The sequence below is a fragment of the Pteronotus mesoamericanus genome, unplaced genomic scaffold, assembly GCF_021234165.1.
Source record: "Pteronotus mesoamericanus isolate MK-2021 breed Mesoamerican mustached bat unplaced genomic scaffold, CSHL_Meso_final scaffold_408, whole genome shotgun sequence".
Lineage (NCBI taxonomy): Eukaryota > Metazoa > Chordata > Mammalia > Chiroptera > Mormoopidae > Pteronotus > Pteronotus mesoamericanus.
The window spans coordinates 666302-689480 of NW_026555315.1; the positions used below are offsets into that span (position 1 = coordinate 666302).

At 70.3% G+C, this 23179-nt stretch overlaps 1 protein-coding gene across 2 annotated transcripts; it reads right to left on the minus strand.

Moving 5' to 3' along the window:
* Positions 1-686: 686 nt before the first annotated feature.
* ASPSCR1 (ASPSCR1 tether for SLC2A4, UBX domain containing) lies at positions 687-22971 on the minus strand. 2 transcript variants are annotated; one of them, XM_054593262.1, is made up of 16 exons: positions 22787-22971; positions 21827-21882; positions 18809-18923; positions 17465-17565; positions 12943-13000; positions 12080-12153; positions 11462-11897; positions 4822-4961; positions 4558-4639; positions 4160-4226; positions 3702-3764; positions 3264-3316; positions 1413-1464; positions 1127-1196; positions 864-1039; positions 687-776 (listed from the first exon to the last, which is right to left on the minus strand). In XM_054593262.1, exons 1-16 carry the CDS (start codon positions 22886-22888, stop codon positions 763-765), a joined length of 1659 nt encoding a protein of 552 aa, XP_054449237.1. In that variant the 5' UTR covers positions 22889-22971; the 3' UTR covers positions 687-762. The 2 variants fall into 2 exon arrangements, with proteins under 2 accessions (XP_054449237.1, XP_054449238.1); XM_054593263.1 differs by lacking the exon at positions 22787-22971 and adding an exon at positions 22304-22474.
* Positions 22972-23179: the final 208 nt, after the last annotated feature.

Below are 23179 nucleotides of genomic sequence, written 5' to 3' on the forward strand. Positions count from 1 at the left end.
CCACACTGTGCCTCCCTGCCTGCTATGGGGACCAGCGCACCTTTGGGAGGACCTCACAGGCAGCCTGGGTCCCCAGTGGTCAGCCCTTCCCACCCCGCACCTAAGGAGGCCACGGGTTGGGGGACGAGCCCTCCACCCCCAACCTGGCCCCGCGGGCCCCGCCCTGCACCCCTTCCCTGCTTGTGTCCCGCACTGTCCTTTCCCCAGCCCTCAGGGGGACCCTGGGCTTCAAAGCGCTGGGAGCGTGTGGAAGTAATCAGACCTAAAGGGGAGGCTGGCGACGAGGGCCAGAGCCCGTGCCCCACGGATGCTCTCAAGTGCCTCGGGCGGAGGGGCGGGGGGGGGCCACGCCAGGCCCTGCCCGACTGCCTGCGGACAGAGGCCACCTCCTCGCTGCCTCGTGCTGGCACCAGGGGGCTGGCCGGGCTGGGCGTGCCCGGAGGCCCTTGTCCCCGACTGGTGTTCTCACGGGAGGGGGTAATGAGTGGTGCCAGGCGAACACCAAGGGGCGGCACCTGTGCCCTTGGTAAAGAACGTGGTTGTGGCAAGGAACCCAGGCCACACGGAGGTTCGGCCAGGCTGCATGAGCGGCTGGAGGCCTGCGCCTGGGAGCCCTGGACAGAGCGGCGGCGGCGGGGCCACAGGCCTGCGGGCTCTTCTCCGGAGAAAGGCAACCAGAGGGCTTGGGACGCTCCAGTCTTTATTTGCATCAGGGTGGGGAGGGGCCCCGTCGCGGGCAGCGGGCACCTCAGCAGGCAGCTCTCACCTCTTGCTGGCTGCAACGCAACACGCCAGGCTGACCCGGAGGCCCTGGGCGCCTGCCCGGCAGCCCCTCCCAGCCGGCCGCCCGCCCCCCACAATACCTGGCAGCTTCAGCCACTTGGGCACCTTGCCCAGATCCCTCCTCAAGGGCTGGGCTGTCCCAGCGCCGGGCTCGGGAGGCCCCACTGTGTCCTCCTCGGCAGCCGCCTCCGGCTCCAGGGGTGCAGGGTCAGGGGCTGGGAGTGGGGACAGGGTGGCGGTGGCACTGGCCATGCACCTGGGGGTGGAAGGCCGAGGCACAGGATTGTGTGGCTGCAGCCGTGGACTCTGCCGCCCCGGGCGCTCACCCGCCTCCAACACCCACCTGGCCGCCAGCATGTCGGCCGCAGATGGGGCGATGGTATGTTCCAGCAGCCTGGGGTCCAGATAGAGGCCTGCGGGAGGTCCAGCCCATCCTCAGGCCATGGAAGAAAACAGGGGGACCCCCACTCACCACAGCTGTGCTCTGGGGGGCGCGGCCTGGGCAGGTGGCTGTGCCAAAGCCCCCCTGGGGGGCGGCGGGCCAAGCCACAGGTTTCACTTCCAGACCCAGGGCAGGCCCTGCTGTGGGGTGGGGGCTGCTGGCGGTGAGCAGAGGGGCGCACACCCACCTGTTGGTTCCTCAGCTCCAAAGTGCACCAGGGCGGCAGGGAAGAGGTTTGCCTACAGGGTGGGTAGAGGGCAGCTCAGGGCCCGGGCGGGCACTGTGGGCAGACTCCAGCAGGAGGGGCTGCACCGCAGGCACGCACCAGGGCCCCTGCACGCTGGGGGGTGCACCAGATCGCGGGGCCCCCCAGGCCGCCCCCGCACAGCGTGCTGGCGTTCCGGTCACCGCCAGGCCCCGCCCCCACCGCGGCCCAGTTCCGGGGCGAAGCGAGCACCGAAGGCCGAATTAGGCCTGGGTGCCCCTCCCCGGCGGAGCCTGCCACAGGCCAGAACTGCACGCTGGGGGGGGGATGGGGGGGCCGGGAGGCACGGGGAGGCCGTGCCCCTCCCGACCGCCCTCAGGGCACCCCCGCGTCCTCCTATTGCACAGGCCCCACCCAAGCCCAAGCCCACACCAGGCCCCCCGGGGGCTGCTGGGCTCCAAGCCTCGACGGAGGCCCCACGCTGACCTGTGTCCTGGGGGTCCCACCCAACCAGTGGGGAGCAAACAGTGCTGGCCACCAGGGCCCCCGCAGCAGGTCTGCCCCTCCGCGCGGGCTGAGGGGATCCCTAGGTTGTGACGGGGTCTTCAGCACCCACTAAGGGTCCCACGCAAGGTGGCGGACAGGGCTGGGGGCGTGGGGGGCAGCAGCACCAGCACCAGAGGGGGCTCGGGCCCAGGAAGCAGGTTTGACGTGGGGCATTGTGCCCACTTGTGCCCGCTGACTGCATCTGCTCCCTCCCCCACCGAACGCTGCTGGCCCAGCAGCCAAGCAGGGCAGCGGGGCTCCCGCCCCTGCGCCCACCCAGAGCTGTCACTCGAATACTGGGCAGGCCCCCGGGCGGCCCCCGGGCGGCTCGCAGCCAGGGTGCAGCCCTGCCAGGGACATGAAAGCCGCGGCTTCCGTGCCGCTTACCCGGGGCGGGCGGGAGGCTTCCTTCCCTAAGCCCTGCCAGCTCTGGTCCAGGGCGGGCCATCCCCCGGGAGGCCCGCAGCCCCGCGCCAGCTGACAGGCCAGAGCAGAGGGCCGCCCGCGGCGCGAGGGTCCGGGAGCCGGCCCCCCAAGCACCGGCCGTCCAGCGCAGGGCCCATCGGCAGGCCGGCGGCACGGGGGGCGGGCCGGGGTGCAGCGCCTCCGGCCTCCTGGGGCTGAGAAGGGGCCCTGGGCCGGCCCCGCCCCGCCGTCCTTCTTTGGTGAGCGTCCAGCTCTCCGCCTGGTCTGGTCCCATCTCCCTACAACCGGGCAGCCCCGGCTCAGACCTCACAGTGCCTGTGGGCCACTTAGCAAGGGCTGGCCTCTGTTAGTGATTAAAACATCTGAGCAGGCTTTGAAGAGGAAACCGTTAGGCCCCGGGCTGCCCTCCCAGGCGAAGGGACAGGACATTCCTCCGGGCTCTGGAAGGCGGCCCAGCAGGGCGCCGGACCGCCGCTCCTCACCCTCCGCCCCGGCCTCACCGGGAGCTCCGGGGCCGGCGGAGGGGGCGGGAGGGGGCGGTCGGGCGGGAGCGGCAGAGCAGCTGCCAGCGCCAGGGCCCCGCACGGGGAGGCCGGGGCGGGGATCCGGCAGCAGACCCTCCCGGCAGCGGGCACCCAGGTAACTCTGGGGCAGTGGGCCTCTGCAGCGAGGGCTCTGACCCGCGGCCCCTCAGGAGCTGTGGGCCCTGCCCACCCACACCCACGGCAGGGAGCTCAGCAGCCCCAGGGCCCACCCCCTTGGGGCAGGAAGCAGAGGCGGCTGGAAAGCCCCAGGGCCACTCTTAGAGGCGCCCTGCTCCCTCCGGTCCGATCCGAATGCCCCAGGCCAGGCAGCCAGTACCTGAAAGAGCGTCAGCGTGTGGTCACCCAGGGTGGTCTTGGGGGGAGTGATGACTGTAGAGACAGACGCCCTGTGAGCAGCCTCGCCCACTGCCCCGCCCCCTCCCCGGGGAAGACAGGCCCAGGGCCGCAGCCTCAGCTCTGCTGCGGCCAACGCCCTGAGGGGCTTGGGTGGGGGAGTGACCTGGGGCAGAATCCCTGCAGGGACCCCTGCTCTCACCACCCAGGTCTCTCGGACGGGGGCCAGCGACCCAACCCTACCGCTTCCAGACACTGGGAGGCCAGGCTGGAAGCAGGGGATGGAGGGGCACAGGGTGAGGGTAGAGGCCACCGCCCGCCGCACCCCCCAGCCTCGCCGTGGACCCCGGCCACCGCCCCAGCACTCTCTGGGGGCAGCGCCCGGCGGCGGGGCGTGAGCAGGGACCGGAGCAGCACTCACACAGGTGGAAGGGCAGCTCAGGGTTCCCCAGGTGGCTCCTCACGAAGGCCCGCAGGTCCCCCACTGAGGAGGGAGGACAGGGTGAGCCGGGCTCTGCCGACAGCAGGTCCCCCGGGCACGTCCCAGCGCTGGCCGCCGTGGACGGGACAGGCCGGCCTGACGTCCACACTCAGCTGCGCCTCGGCACGGGCCACCCCAGACCCCCACCCCGCAGAAACGTCCTTCTCTTCGCTGCTCATCCTGCCCAGGGCCAGGGCACTGGTGCCTGCCTCCCAGGCGAGCTGCGGCCCCCGGGGCCCTTGGTCCGGAACAGAAGGGCACGCGGGCCAGTCCCCAGCAGCTGGCCCGGCGAGCATCTGCCACGAGCCAGGCCTGGCCCCGTGCGCCACCCCGCACAGCCCATGGCTCAGAGCCCGACCCTGCCCCCAGCCCGGCCGCCGCCCAGCAGGGCCTCCTACCTGTCTCGCTGGGACGGAAGAAGCCCTGCAGGACGTACCGGTCAGGGAACAGGACCCTCAGGACCACCTGGGTGGGACGGGCCAAGGCGTCAGCAGGCCAGCAGAGCCCGGGCAAGTGCAGGGACGCAGCTGCCCGCCCCCAGGCCCACAACGGCCAGGCCCCCACGCTGCGGGCAGGTGCCAGGACCGGGGCAGCGAAATGCCAGCACCCACGGCACCCGCTGTCACCCGGCCAAGCTGCTCCGAGGGCCTGTCGAGCACCCGCCATGTGCGTGTGGAATCGCAGTGCCCTGTGCTTCCTCGCCAGCCAGGCGGCCCGTGCAGGGCCCAGGGAAGCACAGGTGCACGCAGGCGGTGCCACCCGGCTGCCCCCTGAAGTGTCCCAGCCCCGCCAGTACCTTGGGGTACCGCTCCAGCTTCTCCTTCGCCTGGGCCTCCCTGAAGGCCTTGGTGACTAAGGGGGCCTCTTCCAGGCGCTTCCTGTGGAAAGGGTGGGCGAAAGTCCCGGTCTCCCCAGCCACAGGGAGGCCTCCCGGGAGCTGGACGGGCCGCCTCCCGGGAGCTGGACGGGCCCCCTCCCCCCGAGGGGCTGCCGCGGGCAGGGGTGCAGGGGGCCTGCAGAGAGAAGCCGGGCGACACCGCAGCGGCTGTAGCATACCCACCGCTCGCTCTTGAGCTGGGCCAAGCGTCTCCTCACGTCGTCCACAGTCACCTCGAAGAACTCGTCCGGCAGCTCCACCGGCCAGGCCTGGACCTGCTCCTCCCGGTCAGGGTGGCACACCACGGGGTCCCGGGCCACCGGCTGTGGGCAGGGGCTGGGCTGATACGGGGCCCGGATGCCCAGCGATGTGCAGACCCCAGAGCCAAGCCCAGGCCCCACCCGTGGGCCCACGGCCAGGCCCAGGTCTCCAGGATGGGGGGGGGGGGGCGAGGACAGCAGGCTGTCCCGGACGGGGTGCCCCCTCGTGGCTGCTTGCGCAGCAGGACAGATGCGGGACCCTCGCTCCCCAGACCTGGGCCCCCGAGGTCTTGGCTCCACCCCCAGGGGGGCCGGGGTGTTGGGGTGAGCGGTGGCCCGGAGGGCCAGCCGCCCCAGCAGCTCCTTGCTCACTTCCTGTCTCTGTGGGACTGTCTGCCACCAGGGTCCCCAAAGCCTGGGGACCAGCGCGCTGCCCGAGGCCACGTCAGGGGCTCCAAGGGAAGGGCAGGGGAAGCGGCAGCCCCCAAATTAGAGGTTTGGCAAAAAGCTGCCAACCGCTGGCCCCACAGCCGGGCTGACCCCACCTCCCTGCCCCAGGGGGCGGCCTGGCTCCGTCTGCCCACCCTGGGGACACAGGAAGGGACAGCGTCACTCCTAATTGGCAGCAAGGTCGGTGGCAATTACAAGGCAGGGCCGGCTCTGTGTGTGGTGCGCCTGGGTGGGTGACTAGAGCGAGCACAGGCACCTCTGTGGCGCAGCGCCCATGGGGTGGCCCTGCCCGCCCCACCCCCACCCCCCACCCCAGGAGGGCCAACGCCCATGGGGGGGCTGCCCAGGAAGCCGCGCCCTGCGCCGCCCCCATCATGGCAGGGCAACCCCACCTCCCGTTTTGCACACGGGACCAGGCCGGGCTCGGCCGGCTCCGCGAACCGGCCTCCCCAGTCGTCCCTTCCTGCGTCCTTTCCCGCGGCCTCGCCAGCACGTCGGGCCGGACGGCTGCCCCGGGACAGCCGGCCCGAGCCGCTCGGTGTCCATGGGCCCCCTTCCCGAGTCCACCTGCTGGGCGCCTCCAGGGCCGCCCTCCCCCGGCCACAGCAAGGCCGTGCCTGCCCTCCAGCAGGTCCCTGCGGTCACCACGCACACAGCTGTGTCGCGCCTCCCAAGTGCTCTCCCTGGGTTCCCGGCAGCGGGCTCTGCTGGGACGCCCTCTGACCTCCGAGGGCCGCAGCACAGCATCCAGGGAGGGCTGGCGGACCCGTAGGTGGCTGGCCCAGGCCCCTGGGGGCTGCCCCTTCAAAGCCACAACCCTCCTGCAGCCGCCTCAGGCAGTTGGCGCCAGAACTTTCTATAACAAGATGCCGGCGCCGGCCGCCCCCCACAGCCAGGCGCCTGCATTCCAGCGGGGCCGCGCCAGCTCCTGGGGGTGTGCGGGCAGAACGGGGTACGCCTCAGGCGGGAGCCCCGTGTGCACGAGGGCCAGGCCCCGGGGCTCCAGCAGGAAGCCCCCGCCCATGGCTGGCCCCAGGGACGCAGCACCTGGGCGGGGGGCAGCCCCGGGAAGCACGTGGCCACACTGGCCTCGCGGTCCTGCCGGCACTCCCAGGGGACAGCCGAGCCCCACAGCTGCCGGCACATTCTGGCCTCCGGCAGGCCCTGCCCCCGAGAACTCGGACGGACGTGACTCCGGGGCCTGGGCTGGCAGGGACATGCACCGTGCCGCCAGGGATGGGGGGGAAGCAGGAGGCCTCAGGCCCCACCCTCGCCTCCCCGGAAGGAGCGGGAGGGGAGGCGGCGGCTGGCCTGCCTCAGGCTGCGTGGGGGCGCCCGGCCCCGCTGCGTGCTGCCATGGCCTGTCTGCTGCCCCTGCACCGGCCGCTGCGGGTCACAAGCAGGCGTCACGCACGGCCCGCGCCTGCAGCGGGTGTACAGACGTTTCTGGATGGACAGCAGAGGCCTAGGGCAACTCGGGAAAAGGCCGCGCGAACTGGCTGCTGCGAGGGAGGACCGCCTGCTCGGGCCTTCACCGCTGGGGCAGGCACCCGCGTGCGGGCTGGGGCCGCAGCCCTGGGCTCCGACCGGGAGGGGCCCAGGAACACGCCTCACAGCGGGTGCCCGGGGCCGCTGCGGGTGGCAGGCTGGGGGTGGCAGGCTCGGAACGGCAGAGCCCAGGCCTTCGGGGCACTCCTGACAGCTGGCCTCTGCAGCTGGAACCTGCAGGTCTGCTCGGCATGGCGCCTCCACCAGGACCCTGACGTCACCCCATCGGTGACGGCCATCGGCGACTAGATGACAGTGGCCGGGGCCCGGGAGGCAAGCAGGAGGGACAGGAGGCCCGGGCGGCGGGCCAGCGCTGGACGAAGGCTGGACCGACACCCAGGCCATGGAGAGGTGGGGACCCGGCGACTGCCTGCCAGCAGGCGGCCGCCTGCAGCACAGGGCCCAGAGGCAGCGAGGCCTGAGAGCTCAGCGCGGCGACAGGCACGGCCGGGCCGGACGTGGAGGGGACGAGCAGCCGGCGCCGGGCCAAGGCGTGGGCCCGGCGGTCTCCAGACAGTCGGCGGACGCACTGCAGCGGCCGCCGCACCAGGAGCCGAGGACCCGCTTGGGCACACGGGGTCCCCTCATGGCAGAAGTGGCCTCGCTGCCTCTGAGGTTTCATTTTCCTGACGGTAATTTTCCAGGACGCGATGACACCCAGAGGAAAAATGCGCAAACGATCTGGAGGCGGCCTCAGCCCGGACTCTCCAGCTCCCTTGTGAGGGCTCCTGGCCCCGCTCCCGCCGCCCTCGCGGCCAGACCGTCCCCTGACAATAGTCTGGGCAACGGGGAATGCAAAGCGTTTCCCCTTGAGGCTTGGAGCCGAGCTGAATCACTACGCAAGGGCCGCGGGCCAAACCTCCCGAGTCACTCCCAGAGCCAGCCGCCCCTGGAGGGCGCGCCGGAGAGTGGACACCACCACAGTCCAGGCGGGCGGGGCTGCCGGGGCCCCGGGGCCTCTCCGTACAGCTGGCAGGGGCGCAGGCCCGCGGCCCGGCCAGCCACAGGCCCGCCCACCCTTCCCGGCAGAAGGAAGACACCCTACTCGGCCACGGCTCCACGTGCCCGCGGTGTGGGCGGGCGTGCACCTCCGTGGATAAGGGGACTGAGCCCCAGAGAACTGAAACGCAGTCAGGGTCTCCTCCCCCCCGCTGCCTGACAGCTGCCCCTGGGGAGCAGGGGCAGTGGAGACCAGGCCCCCCGGCCCCCAGCAGGAGGTGCCTGGCCCCGTGTGGGCAGCCCAGGGGTCCCAGGAGCGGCTGTGGCCGGCAGGCTGGGCGTCCGTCTCTCCGCAGGGCCCATCCCGGCTGAGACACAGCGGGACAGGTGGCAGGAGGGCGCCTGCCCGTCACCAGACTTCAGGAACTGCTGCTCTACCCGCCACCAGACCCGGGTGGGCCTCGAACCGAGGCCACACTGCGCCCAGGCAGCTGGGGCTGCAGCTGGGGCGTCCACAGACCCCGTGGGGCCCGGCAGGGACCGGCTCACCCCGGGCCTGCAGGTGGCAGGCAGTGGGCTGGCCCCTCGGGGGACGTCATGGGCCGGCACCCCAGGCTGAAAGGAGGAGGGCGGCCGGGCGGCGAGGGGAGCCATGCTCCTCCCGGCCAGCTCCTCCCGGCCCCCGGCCCGTCCAGGGAGCGGGCCAGCCAGAGGAAGGCTGACGCCGGCCCCAGCCAGACAGGGCAACGGGGGCGAGGGACAGAGGAAGCGCTCAGGTCCAGGCCTGGGGGAGGGGCCGGGCGGGGCGGCCGCTGTCAGCGCCCGTCCTGCCCGGCGGACCACCCACCCTGCCCAGGGGGCTGGGGCTTTTGATCAGGGACCCCGTGCCAGCTGCGCGGGGAGTGCCTGCTGGGACGGCTGCCGGAGCGCACAGAGCTGGGGGGCGGCCTCCCGGCCGGGGAGGGACTTCAAAGGACAGGCCAGGGGCCGCCAGGCAGCCCCGGCTTCTCCCTGGGCCCGTTCTGATGGCCAGTTAAACTACCTTCTAATAATTAATGTTCTGACATCAAAGGCGGGGGCCGCCCGGGTCTGTAAACCATCCCAGCCTCAGCCGAGGACCTGCCTGTATTTTATCCTGTCTCTTTTGACTCTTTATTTAAATCCAAAAACCACACACAGGCAGAACATTAATGGGAAACTTGGGAGCTCTTTTTGATTACTAAAGTGTACCTTTGAAGTTCCCCCAAAAGTTCTGTTTTGTTCCCTTCTCCCCTCCCCCGCACTGAAAAGGGACACCAGGCAGACACCATGTGGCTGGCCGGCCCTCGGGCTGTGCGGCTGCTAGTGGCGGGAGGCACTGGGCGGGCGGGGCGCGCTCCGCCACCAGCCAGCTGCCAGGGCTCCCAGGTCAAAGGCTGCGCTGCAGGCAGCCGCGCGGACCCCTCCGGCCAGGGGCCTGGGGTCAGTACCGGGGGGCGCCGGGCCCTGTGCCCGGGGGAGCCCAAGCCCAGGCCACCCCCAGGGGGCCGTCAGCCGGTCCCGAGTGGCGCGGTGAGCCAGGGCCCGCCCCGAGCAACCTCGGCACCCTTAGGTTGGGAGACGACCACAGCCAGTCCGGGCCCTCGAAGCCAGAGGCCCCAGGAAGGCGGGTCCAGAGGGAGTCAGACCGCCGGCTCCGGCTCAACCCACCACATGGGACTCATTCCGGCCACCGATTCTGGACCCAGATGACAGAGACTGAGGCTAGGAATGCGCAGCGGCTCCTAGCCCGGCCCAAAGGGCAGCGCAGGAGCCAGTAGCACCCCAAAAGACCCAGGCACCCCTGCCAACCCCCGCACCGTCCCCTCAGCGAGGGAGCCCAGGGCGGCGCAGGGACCTGCGAGTCCGGCCGCCTGGCCCCCCGCAGGGCTCCGCTCCACAGCCAAGCTGACCCCCACCCCCCCGTCCCAGGCCAGCGCAGGTGCCGGAACCTCCAGGCCCCCGGGCGTGACCTGGAGGCCGAGTCAGGAGGGGCCCAGGGGAGGCAGGAGCGGGTGGCGTCAGCCCGTGAGCTCCGCGGTCGGTGTCACCGAAAACACGCAGGACTCCGAATGGACGCCTGGGTTCACCGCTCCCCAGTGCCGCCCACAGGGCGCACGCAGCCGCCCGGGCCCGGGGGTGGGCACAGGCTGGCGGGGGCTGCCCGGCCTCGCCGCAAGGAGGTGCGGAAGGAGAGCGGCGGCCAAGGGTGGCTTCCACGCAGGAGCAGCAGCCTGTGAAGCCCAACACCTACTCGTGGTGACAAATTTCCTCAGGAAATTAAGAATAGACACTCTTAGCTTGGTAAAGGCTTTTCCCATCTCATGTAACCCTTCAGAGGCGAACAAGTTACCCCTTTTAACATCCAGGTCGAGACAAGGGCGCCCACTAAAACAGGTGCTACTCCACAAACCCCGGACGCAAGAAAAAACTGAGAGGAGGACGCAGAGAAGCCCGCAGGGGAACCGCAGGGGCCTTCACGAACGACGGCACGGGGGTCCGCGAGCCTCTGACGAAGCAGTCAGGTGGGGGACCCCCACGCATAGCCTCTGGGGTGACGACAGCCACACTGCGTGCACCCCCCGGACCCGTGGACACTGTCCCGTGGGACTCATGAGGACCCAGCTGTGAAAAGGCCCAGAGGAGCTCTGAGGAGGACGTCCGGCACCGCCCCCCGGGCGAGAACGGGCCCCACAGGCAGGAGCTCTGGGCCGCGGCCAGTCCGACCCAGAGGGGCGGCGCCACTGGACAGTGCCGGCCGGGGTTGCGGGGCCCTGGGGTGCACGGTCCTGCGGAGCTTGCGCCCTGGCCCACCACCGCAGCTCAGCGCGGCCCAGCACAGGGCACCACGCCGGCGTGTGGCCAGAGCAGTGGGCGGGGCCGGGCCGTGTGGGAGGGACGGTCCCTGCAGGCCGGTGTCGGATGCGGGGATGAGGGAGTCAGAGGTGCTCAGAGACGGATCTGGTGTGACGGAGACACCGCCGCCACTAGGCCGGCCCCGCGCTCACCGACGGCGGCTGTTCAGGCAGGGGCTGCCCCCGCAGAGCCGATCAGACAGGAGGGCGGCGGGGGAGCGCTCGCGAGCTCAGCCACTTCGTCAAAGGCCTGCAAGCTGAAGGGCCGGCAGCCAGTGGGGACTTCCACACAAAGACGCCCCCGCGGGACGCCCGGCACCCCCCACCAGCTTGGGAGGGGATCGCTCTCCTCCTCCCCTCCTCTCGGGTCAGGGCGAGGCAGACCCGCCTGGCCCGTCCTGCCCCGTGCGGACGGCAGGGCAGCTGCGCGATGCGTGGCCCAGGAGTAAGGGCAGCCCAGGACGGACGGCCAAGGCCCGGGCCACCTTCACATCAAAGCCACCGGCCCCAGCGGAGGGTGACAGCTCCACGGCACCAGGAGGGGCAGCAGTGCTCTGCGCGCCCACACCCGCACAGAGGCCATCAGGAGGCGGGGCCCCGGGGCGCACGAGTTTGTCCAAACCCATCAGCCCACATCTAAAATGGCACCTCCGTGAGGTGGATTCAAGACAAAAACCACCACCACCTCCACAAGCACGCCCAGCGGCGCAGTGTGGTCGGGGGAGGGCCCCCCACACCCGGCTCACCGCTTACCGGCTCGGGCTCGGGCTCCGGCTCCAGCGGGGGCCTCGACTTCTTCGGCTGGGAGGGACCTCCAGGGCCGGAGAAGGACTTGGGGAGCTTGGCGGACGGCGACGTCAGGCGCCTCGCGGAGCCGCAGGCGCCCCCCAGGCGCTGCCCCCCGCCGGAGAAAGGCACAACGGGGGCCAGCGGGGGCCCCTGCGGAGTCGGCTGCACCGGGGCGTCCACTGGCTTTCGGCCCGGGCCGTCCATGCGGCCTGCCCCCGAGGCGCCCGCTTCGTCCCGACGGCTCACATCGCCCCGGCTGAGCCCCGCGGGGTCCAAGGGAAGCAGGGGGCTGCCGGCTGCCTGCTGGGCCGGCAAGGCCGAGGCCGGGCTTGCTGGGCTGCTGGTCCGGGAGACCCCGGGCTCCGGCCTGGCGGACGAGCCGCGCGGCCTCATGGCAAACCTGGGGGCCGAAAGAGAGTGAGGCTCCACTTGGGTCTCGGTGTCCCCGTCTCACCGACCCTGCTCCACCCTCCGGCTGGGGGGTGAGGGCCGCGGGCCGCGTGTCCTTCGCTTTTCCGCGCCTCCTGCTCCTTTCCTTCGAGACCCCGTGTCCTTCACGAGACCAAGGCTCCGGGGCCCCACCTGATGACGGCGCTGCCCCCGGCGAGGCCCAGCGACTGCAGCGTCGTGCTCTGCAAGGCGGCTCTGCCAGGCACCTGCGGGGGCAGCGGCACAGCTGGGCCCGGGGCATCTGCCGGCCCCTCGCGGGCCCCGCCCCCCACCCCGCCTGGGCTCGGCCGGCAGGGTCAGGCCTGGGCTGGCCACCCCAGGCCCAGTGACCAGCCCACCAAGGGCCGCAGGGACCACGATGACCCTCATTCAGGCCAAGGAGTCCACATCCTCCTGGGAAGGACATGTCCCCCCAGGTCCCTCCCACTCACAGCCTGGGAGCCCCTTCCCCTCGCGACCCTGGTGGGTGTGTTTCAGCCGCACCGAGGCCCCCCAGGGCCCCTTGGGGACAGTGGCCACCCCAGGCCGGGAAAGGGCACTCAGCCAGCGTCGAAACAAAAAGCCCCTGTGAGCCAGGGGACCAAGCGCCAGCAGGGTCCCCGTCACGGGCAGGCGGGCGGGGGCAGGCGGGCCTCTGCCAGGCTGGGTCTGCACCACGCCGCACTCGGTTTTGAAAAAGATCAAAACGAAGCAAAGCAAATATTTATTAAAATGAAACCGCTTCTGTGACTCTTGGGCTTTGAGAGGAGCCGAGCAAACAAACAGGGCGTCGAGGGCGGCGCTGGGAGCGGCCGGGCGGCCGCGGCGGCTCCAGCGGGGCCGGGGCTCTGCTTTTTTCCATGAAACACTTCGCGCTTTCAGAGGCCCCCCCACCCCCGCCTCGCCCCTGCTCGGAAGGAGGGCAGAGGGAGAGCGAGTTTTCCAGATTGGAAAACGGGCTGGGCCGGCGCGGCGGCGGTGGGCCTGGGCCAGGCGGGTGGGGCCCCAGCGCCTACCTCATCCCTCATGTACACGCAGACCGGGCTGGCCTCCCACGACTGCTCCAGACACGCCCTGCAGGAGAGGGGGAACGTCACAGGCAGGCCTCTGGCGTGCGGGACGCGGGTGCTCTCGGGAAGGCCCCCCGCACCCGCCGCCCCACAGAGGCCCCACCAGGGGCTGTCGGCACACGGCCGGGGGGCCTCCCGCTGGCCTCCAGCCTCCGGCCTCCAGCCCCCAGGCTTGGAGTGCCGGGAGGGCACACACGGCGGGGCCAGCAGCAGCAGCAGCAGCAGCTGCCTCCCGGACGGGCCCCAGGCCGCTGTCGGCTGTGTCCACCAAGCGACCCTGAGGACAGAGGCCCAGGCCCTCGAGGCCACGCGTGCCCGAGGGCCACCCCCGCTGCCCAGACCCCACGGGCAACACTGGGAGAAATGGGGCCGGCCTCCCCAGGAGCCTTGCACCAGGCCGGCAGCTGTTGCCCGTACCCAGGGTGCGTGGCCTGGGGGGCTGCGTGACCTTGGGCCACGTTGGGGAGGGGACTGTGGAGCCCTCTCCTGTCCAGAGGCCTACGTGACCACACAGAACAGGGCCGCCCAGCGCACTCCCGAAGGCCTCTGATCCCTGCGCCACGAGCAAACAAGAGAAGCGAAACGGAAGGCCGTGCAGGCCCTGGACCCCGGTGCGCCCAGGCCGCCGAGCCCCTCAGCCCGAGTCACACAGGCCGGGTCCGGGGCCCGAGGGGCCAACGGGTAGGACGCACCATGGAGGCCCCACCGGCCGAGCTCCACTGTCCGGGAGGCAGCGAACGCAGCCAGAGCCCCACCCCCCGCAACCCCGCAGGCGGTCACGAGGTCACCAGGCCACCGGGGGCTGGCCCATCCTCACTCTGACACTGGAGGCCATGGTCTCCAGCAACACGGCAGCGGGCGCCCGCCCCCCGAGACTGGCCACCGCCATCCTCTCCCCTCATACACCGAACCCTGAGAGATGGGACAGAGCAGCCCCCGGAGGCACAGCCGGACAGGCCCGGAGGATGGCAGGGAGCGGGCACACCAACCCCCCCCCCCGTGTGTACAGCCGCGTACACGCACGCGCACACGCTCACACACGCCCCCCCCCCCCGGCCCCTGGGTCAAAGGCTGCAAACCGGCCCAGGCCTGGCTCTGCAGCCTGTGTCCGTGGGGGAGGCCCACCCCCGCGCCCCTGACACGGAATCGTCGACGAGCCCCTCTCCCCCCGGGGCCGGGCCCACAGGACAGCAGCCCTCGGGGACCTCAGGACGCGCAGGGCCGCCCGGTCTCAAGGCCTCGTGGCTCGGACGCCCACGGGGACGTGGCTGGGACCGTAGGGCACGGGAGCCAGGCTGCGGCCCCGGCTGACTGCACACACACTGTGCGCACGTGGGTGCCTGAGGCCGTGGCCGGGCCCGCTGTGTGGCTCCAGCGTGGGCTCGGCCCGTTTCTGTCGTCTGCTTTTAGCATGCGCTGGCGCATGCTGCGCAGAGTCGAGACCCACAATCCAGAGCCAGCCGTGGGGCCCTGGGGGAGGTACGCCTCCCCCTGCCCAGGCCCCAGAGCCACCAGCCCTGTTGCCTCCCAAGGTCCCCGGAGGAAGCGGGAGACCCAGGCTGACAGCCGCAACCAGAGCAAGGGCAGGCCAGGGCCTGGGGTCCAGCTCACGAGAACCCAGTGACCCCGGGCGTCCGGAAAGCACAGGCCCCCAACGCGCCAGAGCGCCGGCCCGTCGCAACCCTTCCCCAGGGACCCAGTGCCAGCGGGACCACAAATCACAAACAGGGCTGAGCGCCGCCGCCTCCTGCCCTCCGAGGCCTCTGACATCAAACGCCTGCCCGGCTTTGATGTGCGGCTCCCCCAGAGGGGTCGGATTCCTGGTGGATCTGAGGGCGACGCCTGTGCACACGCGAGGGGAGGGGCGGGGCGGGGCGGCTGCAATCACTTCCAGACTGTCCTGGCCAATTAGCAGGGCTCCCCGGCTGGGACAGTGGGCCCAGGGACGTCAGGGGGACACTGCGGCTGGTCGAGGAGCCACCCCTCTCTGGCAGCCTCACTCCCATCCCCCCGCCCCGTCTCCCAGGGGCAGAGCTGGGCCCCCAGGGGAGCCCCCTGCCCGGGCTCGGGCAGGACCCCAGCCCAGGGCAGCGTGCGAAGCTTCCGTGGGCCTCCGCCTGCCGCTCCCCCCAGGTACCACCCAGCCTGGAGGGATGGCGCCCGCCAAGGACCGGCGCGGACCCGCTCGGTCTGCCAGCCCCCCCGGCCCCCCGGCTGGGCGAGGGCAGCGGGGACGGCCAGGCAGGGCCGCTGGTGGCTGCACCGCACGCTGGCCCCCTGGGTTTGGTCCGCTGCCCACCCAAGCCGGCCGGGGCCAAACCAGGTATCTGGAGCCCCTTTAGGCCACGTGCCCTGTCCGCACCTGACCGAGTCACAGCACCGCACTCCCCAGGCTAGAACCCCAAGAGCCAATCGAAACCCACAGAGGGCAACTGCAGGCTCCGAGGGGCCCCCGCTGCCGCCCCCTGAGTGCGGGCACATCCCAGGGGCCAGCTGGCCCGCCCGCACCACGCAGCAGCCGGGGAGCTCGAGGCACAGGCACCGAGACGCCGAGAGGAGCTCAGGGGAGCAGGGCGGGCGGCGCGGGGCGGCCGCGAGGGGAAGGTGCCCCTGCCTGCACGCCGAAAAGGAGCCCTGGCCGCCCGCAGGGCCTGGGGAAGACGCCCCCGTCGGGGCAACCCCAGGAGAAGCAGGCACAGCCGAACCCCTAGTTTACGCTCGGCCTGAGGAGCCGCAGGCGCGGCCACGGCATCCGCGGGGCAGAGGGCGCGGGGCTGCAGGGAAGGCTTGGCCTCGGGGTGGCGCTCCCTGCGGCAGACGCCCGAGAAGGGGGGGCCGGCCGGTCCAGGTCGGGGCCCGGGCCCGGGCCCCCGCGGCGGCTATGAGCCCCACACGGGCCCTGAGCGCAGGCAGGGTGGCCGGCCCGAGGGGGCTGCTCCAGGTGAGGCACACACGGGATTCCACAACCTGCTGCCACAAAGGGTGCAGAGTAGCGCCTCGCTCCTCCTGCTGACGGCTGTTCGCAGGGCGACGTTTTGGACACACCGAGTCAGGCTGATGAGGTTCCTGAAATCAATTGCCCGCGCTTCCACTCTCCCTTGATGTGGCTGCCAGAAAATCCTCAGCTGCCTCCGCAGCCTGCACGTGTGGCCCACGTGGCACGTCGGGTGGCCTGCCCGTCTTCCACAGCCCCCACGGCTCCCACCGAGACCCACGCACCACTTGCTCTGGGGAGCTAGCCTCTTCCCCAAAGTACCAAGCGACAAACTCAGCTCCTGGCATGCCCCACTCCCAGAGCCCCCCCGCCACCGTCCGCCGCCAGCAGGGTCCCTGCCGCAACAGGCAGCTGACCAGCTTCCTCCCCGCCTGGCCGGACACCACCAGGCTGGGCTGCTGCCGCCGGCCTGCCCCGCACGGGAGCATACTTCAGTCAGAGAGCTCTGCCCAACAGCGGCTTCCAGGGAAGGGCGTGCTAGGAGCTCGCAGAGCTGAAGCTGAGGGGCCCGCCTCGCTGCGGGCCCAGCAATCCTGCCTCCAGAATTTACTCTTGGGGAAGAGCTGGGGGTGCACCGACCTCCGGCTATCCGCAAAGTGACGGAATCGAGGGCAGGGTGCACAAGGGAGCAGCCCCCCCACCATCGGCACGCACAGCCAGGGAGCGGACGCTGAGGGCATTTCTAGGGAGGGAAATGATCGATTCATGAACCCAACAGAAAAGGCACGGGGGACCCGGGGCACGGCGCCGCTGCGCTGTGAACACACGCGTGTCCACGCGGCCGTCTGGCCGCAGGCCCTCCTGCTCGGTGAGCCCTCCCCGGCCGCCTCCAGCCACCGCCCGCTTCCCTGCAGGCGCCACCTCGGTGTCTCCGCTCTGGGTTGTGGAAGGTGCCGAGAGCACAGCTGAGACGGCAACACACCTGCAGGGCCCCTGCGGGCCTCCAGTGTCCCCCGGCAGCCCCTCACGGAGTCTGTGGGACGCCTCCCCTCCTGCACCCGAGGGGCAAGGCCCCCACGGCACAGCAGCTTCTCCCCACGGGGGACGCTCGCCGTCTTTGCAGCAGGGGTCCCCCCCCTTGCTTTGGCCGACGCCCCAGGCTCCCTGCGCGGGGGCTGCGGCTCACGCCCCCGCGGCCCCTCCTGCTCCGCGGGCCGAGACCCCGCACCCTGGGGAGACCCCATCTCACTGGGCAGAGACTGACCCACACCCACCATCGGTAACCACTGCTTCCTTTTCAAACATGAGCCACTTTCATGATCAAGGTTTCATCCCTAAACCGTCTGTCAGCAGAGGGGGCCTCGGTGCTCAGGGGCCTCCAGGTCCCCACGGGGCGGCCCGGCCGTCAGGCCAGGGGCCAGTCGGAAAGACGCGCCGCGGGCGATGAACGGGCAGCCCTCACTGCTGACCCGGCCTCGCACCAGGCCCGCGGCGCCCCCACCGTCCCGGCTGCAGCCCCGCCCCCGCACTCACCTGGTCTCTGCGAAATGGCTGAGCAGCTCCCAGAGCGTCTGGCCCGAACAGAAAACGTCCTGCAGCCTGGAGCCGTCGTCCAGCTGCAGAGCGACGCGGACCTGAGGGACCAGGAGACTGAGGGGAGGCGGCGCCCGGCCTGTCCCTCTGCACACATCCGCCTGGCACTGTGTCTCTAGCTGCCAGGTTAGGGGGCACTTTGTTATGCAGCCATTAAAAAAACGAACATGCTGGGCCCTGGCTGGCGTGACTCGGTGGGCTGAGCGCCGGCCTGAGGACCAAAGGGTCGCAGGTTCGATTCCCAGTCGGGGCACAGGCCTGGGTTGCAGGCCAGGTTCCCAGCAGGGGGCGCACAAGAGGCAACTGCATGTTGACGTTTCCCTCCTTTCTCCCTCCCTTCCCCTCTCTCTAAAAATAAGTAAAATTTTGTACTTATTAATTTTAGAGATAGAAACATCGATGTGCTGTCCCGCTTGTCTACGCACTCATTGGTTGAGTCCCGTATGTGCCCTGACCCGGGATCAAACCTGCAGCCTCGGCACATCAGGAGGACGCTCTGACCCCCCGAGCTACCTGGCCTGGGCTGCGTCTCTCTCGGAGTCGCGGTGAGGGCTGCTGTGTGGGCCAAGGGTCTCTTCTTCAAAGGCACATTTCCGCGCACACACACGCAAAATCCCAAAACCGAGGCGCTGCCCTGGGTGCGAGGCATCTCCCAGCCCCTCCCCCGGAAGACAGGGCTCCTCCCACGAGCACGTCGGAGAACCACGTAGTAACAGAAGAAGAAGTACCAGGCTCAGGGACACAGGCCTGACGGCTCATGGGCTCCAGAGCTGAGTGAGGCCTGAGCCCCCTGTCCCTCCCAGGTCGAGCGCCGTCTCCCCCAGGGAGTGGGCAGGGCCCCAGTCGCTGAGCGAGGCCGGCGGGCACGAGGAGGGCAGCTCCCACGGCCGGGTGCCCGAGTCTCTGGGGCCTCACGCTGCTGACGCAGGGGACAGCTGGGGCCCCGCAGGGCAGGGCGGAGCGGCCTGGGGCTGCTCCCAGACGGAGCCTCGCAGGCTCCGACACCCGTCACAGCTCTGTGACCGGAACTGTGGGTCTGGGCACCACTGCTCACATGCCGAGGCCGCAGCCACACGCTCAACCCCAACGGCAACCTCGGCTCCGAGAACAAAGTTTCCTCCCCATCACCCAAGTAGGGGGTGGCTCTGCCTGACCCAGTGAGGGCGGCATGGGTGCTGGACGCGCCCTGCCCAGCCCCCAGCCGCCCGGCCTGCGTGGCACCCCGAAGTCCACAGTCTGCATGAGGGGCCAGGAGCAGCAACGCCACCCGCCCTGGGCACCTACCGTGTTCTCGGGCCCCTCGCGGCTGCGGGATGCGGGCACCATCTCCAGCTTGGCATTATTGGGCAGGTTGGCGAACCTCCACTGCAGAGAGAGGTCGAGCACGCTCCTCTGAAACCTGCAACGAGAGCACAGCCCACAGCTGCCCCCGGGTCCCGGAGCAGCGGTCACGGCCGTCTGCGGCATCTCCGGCCAGCCCCCGCGCGGCTGCCGGAACGGGCACACGCAAGCGTGGGTTCCCGGCTACAGCGCACCTTCCGAAAGAAAGAGCCAGCGAGCGGGCCGGCTCTGAGTGCAGAGGGCAGCGCCGGAGAGGAGGAAGCTGCCAACCAGGGCTGTGCCGGGGGCGGCCCAACACCGCACGCCCGCTCCCACAGGCGCCAGCTCTCATCACTCCTGCTCCTTGCCACCACGGAGGCCAGGCCACAACCCCCAGCACAGGAGGCAAAGGCTCCAGAGCACCGCAGACAGAATGGCCAGTCTGAACCCCCGAGAGCCAGGCCGTCACACGGCGGGGGTCCGCGAGTGTGGGCTGAGACTGCGACCCCCAGCTCACAGGGCCAGGCCCTCCACCCCAGAGCGATCCTCGGTCTCTCTGCCCGTGTCCTGCAGTTATGAGTCACCTCACGGGAACCCAGCAACTTCCAGTCTCCCAAGCGATCAGAATGAGGCCAGCGTGGGCCCTGGGACAACGGGGTGGCCTGGAGCCTCCGCCAGCCCCCGTGCACACAACTCCTGCGCCCGAGGCAGGACCTTTTCTCAGAGGGAACTGGCGGGACGAAGGCACCAGATGAGTCAGGACGGGAAACACCTGGGGGCGGGAGCGAAGCCCGGGCCCCGGGGCCCCCTGCGGTCGCCATCGGCAGCCTGCTGCCCAAGAAACTCAGGTGAGGAGAACCGACGGGCTGCCTAGGCCCCCCAAACCGGAGCTGGGGCCGCAAAGGCTCGGGTCACGTGTCGGCCATGGGCCAACGAGGAGCTGCACACCTGCTCCCTAGAGGAGAAGTGAGAGACGGGGGCGGGCGGACGCTGCCTCATCTGTGGGCAGGCGGGGGGTCCAGCCCGGCGACCACAGAGCCTCCCTGACCCTGGCCCCTCCGCTCCCAACCCCCCCCAGCTCCCAGGACCCCACAAAAACCACCGCCACCCACCCTACAGATCACCAGGGCTGAGGAAAGCTCTGCCCGCGGCGCCTGTCAAACCACCAGCCCCACGTGGCCTCGACTGTAAGGGACAGACAGCGAATTCCAATGAGAGCGAAAGCGGGAACCTGCAGCACTCAAGCGCCAGACCTGAGCCCCACGTTTAGTGGAAGCTTAGGGGGGAAACGCGGCGCCGGCGAAACCATGTGAGCGAGGAGCAGAGCGGCCGCCGTGGCACGCAGGCCGGCACGCCGCTGGAGACAACACGCTTTTCTGAACATGACCACTTACAAGGTGCTGGCACACGGAAGGGTGAGGAAGAGGCAGCTTTGACACCCGGCCAGACACACGCACAACTTCAACGCTCAGCGTGAGACAGGACAGACCGAGAGAGACACCCAGCCGGGGAGCCGGGGAGCCTGGGGGCCAGGCGCCCGCGGGAGCGGGGAAGGGGCCAAAGGCCTGCAAGCACACCCGGCCGCCCTCCCTGGCAGCGGCTGCGCCTCTAAACCAACTACACCTGACCCTTGAACACAAAAGGGGTCAGGGTGCCGCTCAGTCAAAAACCACATGTGCAAATTTGGCTCTCCAAAAACTTAACTATGGCCACCCCTCGGTATCTGACAGGGAGTAGCTCCAGGACCCCACAGAGACCAAAACCTGCAGGTGCTCAAGTCCCTTCCACAAAGTGGTGCAAATCAGCGCAGCTGGCCCTCCGCATCCACGAGCTCCCAGCCGCGAAGAGAAACAGGACAGGTACTTATCGAAAAACACCCGCGTGAGTGGACCCGTGCAGCTCAAAGCCCCGCTCGTCGAGGGTCAGCCGTACACAAGCAGCAGGGAGACCGGAGGAAGGCCGCCGAGGCTGCGAGAGACCGCAGTCCTGACAGCTCCCACCGGGGACCAGCCGAGGACTCAGGCAGCGGAAGGGAGGAGACAGCATGCGGCTCTGTGACAGGAAGCGGGGGGACGACCCGGCCCAGAGCAGGGACTCTGGGATCCTTGGGGGTCAGATAGGAGGCAGGGAGCAGGGGCGTCAGCCCCTCGGAATCTCCTCCGCGCGAAGCCCCACGCGTGGCACAGCGAGGAGAGACCCAGGAAAGCAGACGCCCTGTCCTGGGCTCCTCTCTGACCCAAAGTGAGGGCAGCCACACTGCGAAGACAGGTCACTGAGGGGAAAGCACCTGCTGTGGGACATGAGCCCACAGCCACCAGGCGGGGTCTCAATCCTTCCCTGCTGCAGGCCCTCGGGGGCCGGGTAGTGCCGTCTCCGGACAGTGCCCACAGGCAGAGCCTGTACGGGCAGCGCAGGGGGCCGGGATGCGGCCGCGTCGCCCGCCGGGCGGCCTTCTCCTGCTTCTGCACGACCACTTCCTCTTGCCCTCAGAGGCCCCCCAGGAACCTGCACAGCCAAAGGCACAGAAGCCCAGTGCTATGCAATGGGTTGAACGATGGCCCCTAAAAAGATCCGCCCACATCCTAGCCCCCAGAATGCAGGAGAGTGACCTTATCTGGAACCAGGGACTTTGCAGATGTCACCGAGTGACGGGTCTTGAGACAATGTCACCCTGGGTCAGGGCAGGTGCTTGTGAGAGAGAGGACAGACATGACGGACAAGGAGAAGGCCATGTCAGGAGGAGGCAGAGGTGGAGGTGCTGTGGCTACAAACCAAGGGACGTCTGAAGCCACCAGGACGCGGATCAAGCAGGAAGGCTCCTCCCCTAAACCTCGGGAGAGCCAGCCCTGCAACACCTTGGCTGGGGCTCCTGGCGTCCAGAACTGAGAGAAGAGAAACTTCGGTGGGTTTAAGCCTCTTGGCAGGACCCTGGGGGAGGGGTGTGGATGGGCCAGGACCACAGCCTGGGAAGAGCAAACTCACTTCAGATCGTACTCTCTGGGGTTGAAGTCCTGCCGCCGGCACGTGTCCTCCAGAACCTGGGGGCGAGATGAGAGGACGTGAGCCGCTGTGCCCGCCTGGTGGCAGGGCCGGCAGGCACAGTGGCGCTGAGGCCGCAGAAGGTCTCTGGGAGGGCCACTTGGCTCTGCTGGACAAAGCTCAGTAAAGCCACAAGAGGGACCGTCCACTCCACAGCTCCACGTGCCTCATCCGGGAATGCCTGTTCACTGTCCTCTCCTCACTGGGCCTGACCCATCACCCCAGCCCTGCTGGACAGCCTCCGGGCCAGTCTCCAACAGCCCATGGCCACAGACATCTTCCTACACACACTCCAGACCCCTCCCCCACTCGTAGAGAACAAAGTCCCAACCTGGGCGCCCCTGCCTGCAGCGCTTTACCCTCTTCCCCAAGAGCCAGCTCCACACTGCCAGCTCAAGCGGGTCCCACCCCGGGGCAGACCTTGGTGTGCACACTGTTCCCTACACAACAGGGCCCAGGAAACATTTCTACTGCGATGGATTCGGGGTCAACCAGCTGCCCGATTCAAGTGCAGAGACTGACTCAGCAAGTCAGTTTTGAGGCACAAAGGCCGCCACACCCAGCCACGCGGACACCAGCTGGGGACGCGCCGGGATGGGGACACGGGCCGGGGACCGCGGAGGCTGGCTCGGCCGCGCCGCGGATTCGGCGGGGGCTGCGGGCGTGCCGACCCGCGCCAGCGCGACCCCAGCCCCAACCACGCAGAAACCCGGGAGTCCGGACCCGGGCGCGGAAGTGGGCGGGCCTACCGCCAGGAGGCCGCTCATTGGCCGACTCGGGCCCCGCCCACGCCCCGCCCCGCCGCCCCCCGGAGCCAACCGCAGGACCCGGCCCGGCGCAGCGCTTCCGCCCCCACCCCCTGCCCGCCGCCCGCCGCCCCCCGCCCGCCGCCCGCGGCCGCACCTGCAGAAGCACGGTGCTCGGCGTCACCTTCACCGTGTGGCGCCGCCCGTTTGGGGCCAGAACGGACACTGCGGAGCCCCCGCCGCCTGCCGGGGCCGCCATGTTCCGCTCACGTGACCCACCGCCGCCGCCGGCTCAGCTTCGAACAACTTTATCGGCAACAGCCGGGACGCACAGCCACGCGGCCGCGGGGCGGGGCCTGGGGCGGGGCCGGCCTGCGCTTCCGGACACGCCCGGGGCCGGCCCCCGCTCCAGCCCCACCGGGTGCCCCGGCCCCGCCCCCTGTCCTAGCTGCGACGGTGACAGCAGCGCATGCTCACCCAACCGTCCAGGCGGGCTGCGCTCGCAGCGCCGCGTGGCCCCGACGGCAGGAAAAGGAAGGCTGTCGGGGAC